At 43.1% G+C, this 13,156-nt stretch overlaps 1 protein-coding gene across 5 annotated transcripts in view; it reads right to left on the bottom strand.

Annotated features, from left to right (window-relative positions):
• Positions 1-13,156, bottom strand: part of ARMH3 (armadillo like helical domain containing 3) — a 284,642-nt gene that overhangs the window by 174,259 nt on the left and 97,227 nt on the right. For all 5 annotated transcript variants that reach the window (XM_033941140.1, XM_033941139.1, XM_033941138.1 and 2 more), the window contains exon 12: positions 5,105-5,151. In XM_033941140.1, the coding sequence (XP_033797031.1) occupies positions 5,105-5,151 (47 nt within the window). The remainder of the gene's footprint in view (positions 1-5,104; positions 5,152-13,156) is intronic.

Genomic DNA, 13,156 nt, shown 5'->3' with positions numbered 1-13,156 from the left:
GGTAGCATAAACCTTGGAAGGATGGGATCTTTTCAAGGAAGACTCCACAAGTAGGGATTGGTGAGATAATTGTGAATTCTCAAATCCTTTACAATAGAGAGTTTTATATCTGGAGTTTAATTTTCCTGGAACAGCTGGAATTGCATAAGGAGTCTCCGGGCATCTGGTAAAAGTTTGAGACAAAAGCTTGTGAAGAGGAAGCTTAAGTGACTCTGCCGGAGGTTGAGGAAGATGCATGACTTCGAGATACTCCTTAGAGTATTTGGAACCAGCATCTAATTGAAGGTCCAAGTCAACAGCCATCTGACGAAGAAAAGAGGAGAAAGATAGCTGATCCGGTAATACCTTGCGTCGAGGACTCGAGGACGTTGAGGCAGCCTGGGTCGAAGATGAAGCTTTGGCTGGAAAAAAGGCATGAAAAGAATAGGGAGATCTGGAGGAGGCAATCAAAACCGCTGAGTCTTCTAGGTGTGGAAGTGGAGAACTCGATTGAGGAGTCAGCAGTCTAGTAGAAGTAGGTGTAGATCGAGGCTTAGTTGAAGAAAGACGCTCTCTAGAAGAAGTATGCCTGGAAGGATGCCTCGAGGAAGGTCTCGATCGTCGGTGAGAATGGTGCTTGGAAGCAGATCTCGAAGATCGATGAGACTTCGCCTGGAAAGAGAAGCAGCCGATGCCACCAAAGAATGGATAGGACTGGAGGCTGTGGATCGAAGCTCCAGAGGCTTGATGGAGGAATCTCGATGCACTCCCAAAGACTCTGCTCCTTGTATGGAGTGTGAGGATTCCTGCCGAGGCACTTGCAAAGACTCTGCTCCTTGCTTCACGTGCTTAGATGCCAGACCACTCGCAGAGACTCTGCTCCCTGCATAGAGTGTGTTGGCTCAGACTGAGGCAAAGGAAGAGGCTCAACCTCGCGGGAGTCTGCAGAATGCCCAGGCAGGATTAGAGTAGCTAGCTTTGGTCCCATTTTGATGAGGAACTAAACAAATTGCTGCTCTAACATGGTCTGGAAAGAAGCCGGCAAGGATGGATCCACGTCTGAAACCGGACCACCTGCCTTGGCTGGAGGTTCCACCGAGGCAGTGGAAATGTGTTTCGACTTAGAAGTGTTAGGCACGTTCAGCACCACCGGTGGAACTGTCTGCTGAGCTATCTGACCTGAGGATACAGGGGAAGATACAGCAGACTTTGTCGAAGAAAGAGCCGTTGCAAACGAAGAAGATCTGATGAGGCTCGAGGTCGAAGCAGTGGAGGCAGGAGGGCCCTCGGTCGAAGGCGAGACCGAGGTTGGCTTCGGAGTCGAGGAAGTGGTCGAATCCATCTGGAAGAGCTTCTCCACTGAAAGTAGACGACATTTAAGGACTTGAGGTTGAAGAGTAGCACAGTGCTCGCACGACTTCGGGTGATGTTGTGGCCCAAGGCACTTGAGGCACCTGCTATGCGGGTCCGTGAGAGAAATCGCACGCTGGCACTGGCTACACTTCTTGAAGCCTGTAGCTGGCTGGGACATAGAAGGAAAAACAGCCGCAGCAAGGTCGAAGCCCCTGGGCTGCGGCCAAGCGGCCTGCCCCAGCAGCCGAACAGAAGAAATAAAAATTTTATTTCTTTATTTTTTAACTAGAAATAAAATAAAGTAAGTATAGCAATTCATGAAGAAAAATAACACAAACCGCGGTGAGAGAAGGCATGAAGTAAGTAAGTTAAATGCAGAGAATCAAAGACGGACTTCTCGGCTCTGTGGAAAACTGAGAATTGAGGAGGCGCGCCCTGTGCATGCGCGGTGCAGCTGAATCGAAACTTCTAGTTTCTTCAAGCAAGTCTGCTTGCGAGGCTTCCGCATCGATGCTCTGTCAGTGACGTCACCCATATGTGAGAATAGGCTGCCTGCTTGTCCTGGGACAAAAGAGCTTACCAGGGTAAGTACATAATCTATTTTTCCAGTGCAATAGGTGAGACATTCTAGACAAGTAGGATATACAAAAGATGTCCCTGAAAAGCTAAGGTGGGCTTACTGCACCAACCCTCAAGAATGAGGACCCAAAGGCAGAGTCCTGTCTCTCCTTCACTGCAAGAAAGAGCCTGGAGTCCGTAGACATGACTCACTGATGGAACAACGATCAGAAAAAAATGTCAGGAGCATCAAGTCCATGAGGAAAGCATCCCCAAAGGGCTTAAAGGAAGTCTTGGTTAGACTAGACAGGTTGAGGACCCAGGAAGGGAACATCAGATTAATCGGTGGTCCAAAGCAAAGAGCCCCTTTCAGAAAACTGGCAATGTCAGGGCAAGACGCCAAAGACAAAGAATGTCCCCGGGCTCGAAAACAAGAGAGCCTTGTCACTTAGACATGAAGGGACGCCGCAAAGAGGTCTTGAGCAAGACCAGCTTGAAAAAAGGCCAGTACCACCAAAACTGAAGCGGAATATGGCTCCGCTTAGTCTTGAGTGCACCAATGCTGGAAAATCTTCCATGCCATAGCAGAAGTAGATATAGCAGTCAACTTCTTGAACAAGAAAAAAGTGCCAAGACTGAACCCTGTGGAAGTAGGTCAGGATGGACGCTCCACAAAAGGCCTCAACTTTAATGAAGACGCATTAGAATTGCGTACTTTGGCCTGCGAGGCCAGTCTGGGACCACCATTATGACACAGTCCGGAGGGTCCACGATCTGCCGAAAGACTTGGCTTATCATGGGCCAGGGAAGGAAGACATTTAAGAAGAATCCCTGAGACTATAACTGCACCACAGCATTGAAACCCTGGCTTCTGAGCTCGAACCTTTGACTGAAGAATCAAGCTGCTTTCAAGTTCCTAGCCATGGCCATGAAGTCAAAGCGGGAACTGCTCCAGCGCCACACAATGGCTCAGAATGCCACTGGGGCCAGCACCTAGATGCCCTGATCCAAGGGCTGTCTGCTGAAGAAGTCAGCCTGAATAATGTCGACTCCCGCCACTTGCACTGCTGAGAGCACTTGGAGATGGCATACCACCCACAGAAAAAGAAGGTGGGCTTCCTGAGCCAGAGAATTGCCATTGATTTGTTGGAGAAGACTCGGACCGTTGACCCTCCAGACTGCAAGTGCACTAGAGCCAGCTGAATGGCTCTGAGCTCCAACCATTGATTGACCATTTCCACTGAGAGGGCATCCAAGACCCTGAATGGGATGGAGTGCAGTGGGTTCCACAGCCCCGAAGGCTGGCATCTGTCAGTACCATGACCTGGGAGGCAATCTACAGCCTTTGCATAGCGACTGTGTGAGAAGCCACCAATTAGGCTGTCCTGAGCCTCCAGAGTCCAGGGAAGACTGTTCTGTAATGCATCCCTATATGGAGCCCAGCAAGAAAGTAAGACATGCTGGAAAAAATGCACGTGCACACTCATCCAATTAACCACATCCAACATGGCAGCCACGGATCCCAGGACCTGAAGATAGTCCCATGCTGAAGCTTGAGAAGTGAAGAAATCCAGAAATGCCTTACTACCCCTTTCCTCCTCCTGCTAGCCTGTCCCTGAAAAGAGTGCTATTTTATTTTGCAAAGCGCCAATTTGCAGAATCATAATGCTATGTTTTGACATTGTTTCAGATCACTGATTCAACCATGTTAACGAAAAGTGTAGAATTTTCAAGTGTGGAACGCTGAGCTGTCATGAAGTTCCTATTCCTGCGGAAGACTCCAAAGGAAATCCATGAACGTATGATGCAAACATTGAGTGACAAATGCCCATCATACTCCACAGTGAAGTGCTGTGCAAATTTTCAGCATTGAGATTACAAGACTGAAGATGCAGCGAGGTCTGGAAGGCCTCAAACGGTGTCAGCTCATGAAATTGTTGACCATGTCTATGACTTGATTTTGGCAGATTGGTGAATATTGGCTAAAACAATTGCTGAGACATTACAGATATCCAGGGAACATGTTGGGTGTATAATCCACAAGCTGGCTATACAGAAGCTGTCTGCTAAGTGTATGCTCAAATGTTTGGAATGCTGACGAGAAACAATATCATGTGGACACTTCTAAGTTGATTTTGCAGCATTTTCAGCAAGCTGGTGCCAACGTTTTGGAACAACTAGATACTTTGATGAAACTAGTTACTTGATGAAACATGATCCTGAAACAAACTAGTTACTTTGATGAAACTAGTTACTTTGAAGAAACATGATCCTGAAACAAACTAGTTACTTTGAAGAAACATGATCCTGAAACAAAACAACAGCTCATGCAATGGCGGCACTCAGGTTCTCCAAAGCCAAGGAGATTCAAGACCCAAAAGTCAGCAGGAAAGGTCATGGCCTCAGTGTTTTGGTATCAGAAAGGTGTTGTAATGACCAACTATATTCCAAGGGGCCAAACAGTTAATGCAGAATACTGATTAAAGCAGGTATTGAGAGAAAAAAGAGAGGGAAGCTGCGGAAAGGAGTTCTCTTTTTGCAAGACAATGCACCTGCTCAAAGGCTGGCAAAATGATGGATGTTTTGACACAGTTGGGGTTTCAGTGAATAGACCATCAACCCTACTCACCAGATCTTGCGCCATCTGACTATTTTCTTCCAAATCTTAAAAAGAGTTTGAAAGGGTGATAATTTTCGAGTGATTTGGAGGTGATTGCAGCAGCAGAGAAATATTTCAGTGACCAGACATCAGAATATTTTTGGAAGGGTAACAGAAACTTCAGACATGATGTGCCAAGTTTGTTGAACTTAGGGATGAATATGTGGAATAACTTGTAAGTTTCAAGGCTCCACGTCATTCCCTTCTTGGCTGGGCTGAGAATTTTTCAGTACCCCCACATATTATCTCTTTTTATTGTGAAAAATTATTTTGTTTTTTTCTACAAATGGTAAGTGTATTTGCTGCCAAAAATATCTCAATAAAACTGAAAATGGCCAAAATAACCCCCAAGCCATAACTTTAACACTTTACAAAGACCTTTATGAAATATCTGTAGTCTTCTTTATACTTAACAGCTCAGTGTCAAAAACAAGACTATTTCAATATAATTTTGATATAAGCTTACAAAACATTAACTTCACCTTACAACAATTTGGACAGTTCTATCTCCTGTCACATACTACATTTGGACTCACGAAAATATAAAGCACTTACTGTATGGAGATTTTCTCATCTGCATCAGTTATGAACATACTGCCCACCTGTGGTTGTAAAAGTACAGAATTTTATTTATCATTTTATATGAAATGTGTCTACTGAAATCTACCAAAATTAGGCATTCTAAATTAAATGTTGTTACAACAAAAATCATACCAGTAAAGCATCAGCTTTACTGTAATGCCCACTAATCTGATTATCCAAACCAGTGTTTCTCAAGTTGGTCCTGGAGTGCCCCTTTGCCAGTCAGATTTTCAGGATATCCACAATAAATACGCATGAGATTGGTTTGCAAATATTGCCTCTATTGTATGCAAATCTTTTCCATGCTTATTCATTGTGGATATCCTGAAACCTGACTGGCAAGGGTGTACTCCAGGACCGAATTGAGAAACAATGATCTAAACTATAGGTCTATGCTTGTGTTAAATTAAAAGTGACACAAAGGAATACAGGAATAATGCAGTTCATATCTATTCTGTTGTTATCTTTCCTTCTCTTCCCACCACACTGGTTAACTTGCTTTAAGGCTTCAGTGTTGTAGTAATTCTCTACAGATTGCCTAAAGTTAGGCATTGGGATGATGCTTACTAAGCACAGCTGCTATTACAAAGCACTAACATAAGTCCGCATTTACACACCTAACTTTAGGCACAAGCACTCACACTATCTCAGTGGCTGCCCTAAATGCTAACTGCCTACAGTAGATGTCAGGTGTGCAAATGCTAGTATTTTATAACCTGCACAAGTAACTACCTGATTCCCCTGACTCCCCCCACCTTGAAGTTGTATGCAATAGAATTAGAACACACAACTTAGAGAATACCAGTTATGCATGTAGTTGTTAACTGGTACCAATTAGTGCAAATTAACAAAGTATATGACAGTAGATAAAGACCCGCATGGTCTATCTTGTCTGCCCAATAAGGCAGCCATGGCCACATCTAAGGCCAATTAGAGCCTATTACTGCTCATTACCCTCAAAATTACCCCCTCATAGATTTTGCAAGTAAATGCCAACATTGAAAAATTACACCCTACCTAATTCTTCCCTTGAGTCTTACCAGACCAGTCAAAAATCTGTGGGTTACATCCATTGACTAACAGATGGAGACAGAAAACAATATGTTATGAACCCTGCCCTATAAATGGCACTCTGCAGCATTGGCTCTTCTGTATATCAATAAGTAAACAATGGTGACTGCCCTAAAATTTCCTCTTTAAAATCTCATTTAATGTGAACAGAACATGTGCCATAATACTTTTTTTTTTAAATCTTCTAAACAGCAAGAATAAACCTAACAAATCACATGTAAATGGAAAAAATAAAAGGGTAAATATCTGGATTGGTCTGGTGAGAGTCAAGGAAAGAAAATTAGCATGTAAGATATAATTTTTCATTCCTTATCCTCTTCACCAGACCAGTCCAAAGACTGGGGGATATAGTAAAGCAATAGTTATACAGGGCTCTAAAAGAAGAATCTGATTGTCCCACAACTCTATAATGTTTAGCAAACGTGGACTAGGTTACTGCCTTGTGAATATCCTCCGGAGACACTTCATGCAGTTCTGTCCAAGAGGTAGCAATACCTTGAGTAGAGTATGCTTTTAAGCACAATCAGGCCTGCTTGGCAGCAAGAAGAAATAAAGAGGAAATTACTTCCTTAAGCCATCTGGAGACAAATGGTGTGGCAGCCATGTTAGCCTACTCTTAGGGCTAGATTCACAAAGCAAACCGATCATGTACCAATCGGTTTGCGACCCCTTTGCAACCAGATTTCCCTCTGGTCTGATTCACTAACCTCTCCTGCGATCCGCTTCCAATCCGTGCATGCAAATGAGGGGAAACACATACAAAGTAGACAGAGATGCAATTCACCAAACAAATTTTTGAAACCGACTGGGCTGGCCGATCAACCGAAGAAGCAATTGCTGAAGACATAAGAACATAAGAATTGCTGCTGTTGGGTCAGACCAGTGGTCCATCGTGCCCAGCAGTCCACTCACGCGGCGGCCCTTGGTCAAAGACCAACGCCCTAACTGAGACTAGCCCTACCTGCATACGTTCTGGTTCAGCAGGAACTTGTCTAACTTTGTCTTGAATCCCTGGAGGGTGTTTTCCCCTACGACAGACTCTAGAAGAGCGTTCCAGTTTTCTACCACTCTCTGAGTGAAGAAGAACTTTCTTACATTCGTACGGAATCTATCCCCTTTCAATTTTAGAGAGTGCCCTCTCGTTCTCCCTACCTTGCAGAGGGTGAACAATCTGTCCTTATCTACTAAGTCTATTCCCTTCAGTACCTTGAATGTTTCGATCATGTCCCCTCTCAATCTCCTCTGTTCGAGGGAGAAAAGGCCCAGTTTCTCTAATCTTTCACTATACGGCAACTCCTCCAGCCCCTTAACCATCTTAGTCGCCCTTCCCTGGACCCTTTCAAGTAGCATCATGTCCTTCTTCATGTACGGCGACCAGTGCCGGACGCAGTACTCCAGGTGAGGGCGCACCATGGCCCGGTACAGCAGCATGATAACCTTCTACGATCTGTTTGTGATCCCCTTTTTTATCATTCCTAGCATTCTGTTCGCCCTTTTTGCCGCCATCGCACATTGTGTGGACGGCTTCATCGACTTGTCGATCATAACTCCCAAGTCTCTTTCCTGGGAGGTCTCTCCAAGTACCACCCTGGACATCCTGTATTCGTGCATGAGATTTTTGTTACCTACATGCTTCACTTTACACTTATCCACGTTAAATCTCATCTACCATGTTGATGCCCATTCCTCAAGCCTGATTATGTCACGTTGCAGATCTTCGCAATCCCCCTGTGTCTTCACTGCTCTGAATAACTTTGCATCGTCCGCAAATTTAATCACCTCACTCGTTGTACCAATGTCTAGATCATTTATAAAGATGTTGAAGAGCACGGGTCCAAGCACCGAGCCCTGCGGCACCCCACAGGTGACGCTCTTCCAGTCTGAGTATTGTCCATTTACCCCCACTTTCTGTTTCCTATGATCCAGCCAGTTTTTAATCCATGTGAGTATTTCACTCTCGATTCCATGGCTTGCAATTTTCCGAAGTAGTCGTTCATGCGGAACCTTGTCAAACGCCTTCTGAAAATCCAGATATACAATGTCGACCGGGTTGCCCTTGTCTATCTGTCTGTTTACTCCCTCAAAGAAGTGCAGCAAGTTCGTCAAACATGATCTGCCTTTGCTAAAACTGTGCTGACAGGTCCTCATCAGCCCGTGTCCGTCAAGGTGATCAATGATGCGGTCCATTATCAGCGACTCTACCATCTTTCCTGGTACCAAGGTCAGACTCACTGGTCTGTAGTTTCCCAGTCTCCCCTCAAACCTTTCTTGAAGATTAGCGTAACATTCGCCACCTTCCAGTCTTCCGGAATCTTTCCTGATTTGATCGACAGATTGGCTATTAGTTGAAGCAGTTCAGCTATGGTCCCTTTCAGTTCCTTGATGACCCTCAGATGGATGCCATCCGGTCCTGAGGATTTATCATTTTAAGCCTATCAATCTACCTACACACCTCCTCTAGACTGACCGTCAATCCTGTCAGCTTTTCGTCTTCATTTCCAACATATAGCCTGATGGGTTCTGGAATGCTGTGTACATCTTCTCCGGTAAATACAGACGCAAAAAATGTGTTTAGTTTGTCGGTGATTGCTTTGTCCGCCCCGATGCTCTTCCCCGATCTCTCCTGCCTGTTCTTCCCCGAATTGCTGCCCTGCTCGTCCCCGGATCTCTCCTGCCCGCTGCCCTGAATCTCTCCTGTCCTTTCTCACACAGTGAGCCTGTGGTTTTAACCCATGGGCTCGCTGGGCTAAAAAGTTAAAAGTTTTAAAAAAAAAAGTCGAGGCTTGGACGGGCATGTGTCGGGATCGCACACCAGCGATCCGAGATGGCATTCCTCCTATCGCCCCATCTGCATATTAGATGTTGAAAAATCCATCGGACCTGCTCGGATCGGACACGGATAATATGTAGAAATAAAACAAAGTGAATCCAAGTGATACTTTTTTATTGGATTAACTAGAGCATGATTAGATTAGCTTTCAAGGGTATTCCTTCTTCTTCAGATCAGAAATAAGCAAATGAAAATAGCTATCAGTATATAAGAGTAAAGCATCAAAGTATTCAAATGACAGTCTTAAAGGGGGAGGGAAAGAGGAAGACAGGGAGATAAGGAAGGGTGATATGAAGGTGTCAGAGAAGTAAAAATTAAGTTTTGTAATGCGAGAGAAAGCCAAAGTCTTGGTTACACCCTCTCTGGTGGGTTTCAAAATGTTTTAACATTTTGATTTCAAAAGCCTTGAAATCCTGGATTGTCTTAAATTTCCTTTTTAATATTCTTACCATAAAATCACTGATGCGGTGTTCTGGTTTTCTGAAATGTTGTCCCACAGAAGCTATATCCTGGTTGGCATTGCAATCCTAGTTTTAAGCATCTGGCTTGTTTCTCCAATTCAGCATTCTTCTCTACACTGTTTGCATTGAATGATATATTGGAGAAATAAGCCAGATGCTAAAGACTGATACCTTCATATTATCCTTCCTTATCTCCTCTCTCACCCTCCCCTCCCTCTTCCAGTAAGACTGTCATTTGAATAATTTGATGTTTTCATCTAATATACTGATAGATGTCTTCATTTGCTTATCTCTGATCTGAAGAAGGATTACCTTCGAAAGCTAATCTAACTTTGCTCTAGTTAGTCCAATAAAAAAAGGTATTACTTATTATTTTTGCTTTTTATTTCTACATATTGGGCCTGATTCTGGAAATGGCACCTGTCACAGTAGGTGCTTGCAAAATTGGCGCCTACCACGTGTCGATCACAGGTAGGCCCTGCACATTGAAGACTACTGATCTACAATATAGCAGCTAAGATTTAATGCTAAAAATGCAGGGCCATACATTTTGGTTGCAGAACCAGAGTGATTCAGGATAAGGGATGAAGAACTTTAATGCATACAAGAAGAGCACATTTGGGTTAATTAGATCTGATGAGGGTAATTATATTTATTCAAGTTTAAGTTTCAAGTTCATTAAAAAAAAAATTTTATACCGCTTATTCAATTTTCTAGGCGGTTTACAGCAATAATAAAAGAGATATCTTTAAAAGAAACAAAACAAATTAGAGTTAAAATATTATATAAAACAATGTTAGGTTAGTAGACATTTACAAAACACACATATACTAACTACACACAATTGGGAAAGAAGGACTGAACTACAATATTTGAATAAAGCACACTTAGGGGTAAAACAATAGGTAGGGAAAGGGACTGTAGTTGATTTAGTCCTAAGAAGGACAGTTTTATCCAAAAGCATCCTCAAATAAAAATGTTTTGAGTTTTGCTCTAAATTGCTTTGTTGAAGATTCCATTCGTAAATGATTAGGCAATGAATTCCAAAGGGAGGGTGCAGTGACAGCGAAATTATTGGATCTCAATGTATTAATTAGTTTTAAAGATGGTACAACTAGGAGATTTTGTGATACAGAGCGAAGAGATTTAGCGGGATAATAGGGAGTAAGGAGTCTATCAATAAACTCTGGTTGACTGTGTGAACGACTTGTAAAGGTTAATGAAGGGACACGTATCAGGTCCTTACGCCATGTTTTCAAGCTGTAAGAAAACCAGGCCCTGTTTGTCTTTCCTTCTTTGAAGAGACTACAAGGACATGTATGTTTAAACAGAGATGTTGTGAAGTGAATTCAATTGTTTGGTTAAGCCGTATTTACAGACAGATTTAGATTAGGGGCTCTGCTGGTTAAGGCTTTTTCTGACCCTCTGTGGATTTCAGTCTCCAGATAGAAAAAATGCTGATGTCTTTAAAGTTTCATGTGACCTGTGTCCATATATGGTTTGTGTTTACGTCACATGCTGACACATGCTGACAAACCTGATTCATATAAAAGATGTGAAACTCATAATAAAATTTGGACATGTTTTGGAAGATGATTTCTGGTCTTTAAGATATGTCCCCAGGTACCTGACTTCCAAATGACAGAGACAGAGAAAGTATGGGGCAGGAATTGGGACCTAATCCTTTTCAGTTGGGGGCTCGTCCGGGATGAGCAGATGATATCACCAGTATTTTGTGAGTATTTCTGAATTTTTTCTGTTCTTTAATACTCACTAGGTAGTGGTGACCTGTACCCACCCTTTATTTTAAGTTCAAGCTTTGGGTTCTATTATGGAGTTTTTTGGGAAAATTCTCGGGGTACTTTCGGTAAGCGCCCCTCGTGAATATAAGCAGCTACCATTCTTTTGGGAAGAATGAAATTATTTATAGAACCCCCCTGCCCACTCTGTCATTTGTAAGGTTAAACCTTTTATAGCGTATAAGATTTTATTGTCTCTTATTACTGTACCTCGCTTATAAGGTAAGATAAGCGAATATTTTTGCATTGTTATATTGGTTTTGTAATGAGTCATAAGGTACTTAGGATACTCCTAGACAAATGAGACTTGTACGGCTGTGTATGTATGACATTTTTCCTTCAGCTCACATTAACAATCTTTAACACTGAGGTAGGACGTGCTGTTATGTGGAATGAAGTGAAAGCGCTGTTTGAATTAGTCTAAGATCTTTCCTTCGCAGCTTGTATACAAGCAGCTTTCATTATCAGGATCCGTGTATGAATGCTTTTGCTCCTTCCCCCAGACTTCTCTGTTTGGGCTTCCACTGACCCCCTATAGTGTTTCTTTGAAGTTATTCATTCTTGTTTTTATCAAGCAGTAAGGTGAGATTCCACTGCTTGTCTCTTGACTTTTCTCCGGCATTATCAAAACCACCATCTCTTCTTATAATACGCCCATCGCTCTTGTTGTCAAAGCTGATGGCATTCCCCGTTTCGTCCTAGATTTTAGGGCTGTTAATGTTTTGGTAATTCTCATTGCACTTATGTTTCTTCCCCCATTTCACCGGCAGCCAATGTTTTTTTTCTGTCATTGCCCTAAGGAATGTTTTATTTTAGTCCCTGTTGGTGAGGCTTTTCAGCTCTTTTTTTTGCCTTCACCTTTAAGCAACAGTATACCTCGTGGAATGCCCCAGGGCTCATTGTCCTTCGGGCTATTCTACAGTCATGCACTGTCCCTCAAGGTCCTATCCTTATTTTGTACATCTTTTTGTGTTCCATAATTCAGGAGACCAGTCAGGCTGATAGTTTGCACCTTTTATAATGGTTGTCTGTAAATCTGAAGTGAAATACCTGGGTTTTGTCCTGTCTTATGGTCAGAGGCAAATCTGCACTTTCCGCACTGCTGCTGTTCTGGGTCTGCCCCGCCCAGCCACCAAGAAAGACATGCTTATTTTCTTGCTATGATTGGTCACTGCCACCAATGGATCTCTGCTTGTTCCTTCTATGACCAGATTCTGAGACAGACCCTGGTTTCTGAAATGACTGCTCTTATCAGAAGGACTTATGAAATGTTGGACATTTAAGATGTGCTTTGGTTTCTAGCTCAAGTCTGGGTTTTCCTGCTTATGCCCACATGTTTTATCTCTTTGTTTGGGACTATTGTAACACCATGAAGGGAGAACATGGCGGTAAGTTACGCTCTGTTGCCTTTTTTTTATAGTCACTCCTGTTCAAGAAAGCCCTGGCTGCTTGTGCTATGGTGGTAGAGATGGTTACTTCTCTGACCCTAGGTCACCCCATTACCCTTCACACTTTTCACGATGTCCAAGCCCTTCTTTTAAATGGGCTTCTGGGTCTCACGGGTGAACAGGATTCTCTTCCCTTCTAGTCCTTTGTTACCCCCCCCCTCTGAACTTGATGCCTGGTGTTTGGCAGGTGCCCAAAGTCGCCCTTTTGGACGGACTTTGGTGCAAAGAGGGGAAACCCTGGATACCAGCTGCTAGCTCTCCCTTATTCATTGCCCAATATCATGGTATTGGTTATCGTAGTGCTCGCTCGACATTTTAACTTCTTGCTAGTGATATTTTCATTCTTGACCTTTTGCTCCTTGATACAGATATATATAGTTCGATAATTACAGCTGGCACGGTTGTGATTTAGTGGG

This window comes from Geotrypetes seraphini, chromosome 4 (assembly GCF_902459505.1).
Source record: "Geotrypetes seraphini chromosome 4, aGeoSer1.1, whole genome shotgun sequence".
NCBI lineage: Eukaryota > Metazoa > Chordata > Amphibia > Gymnophiona > Dermophiidae > Geotrypetes > Geotrypetes seraphini.
The sequence above is the reverse complement of the archived record's forward strand: the minus strand, read 5'-3'. Positions and strand labels throughout refer to the sequence as shown.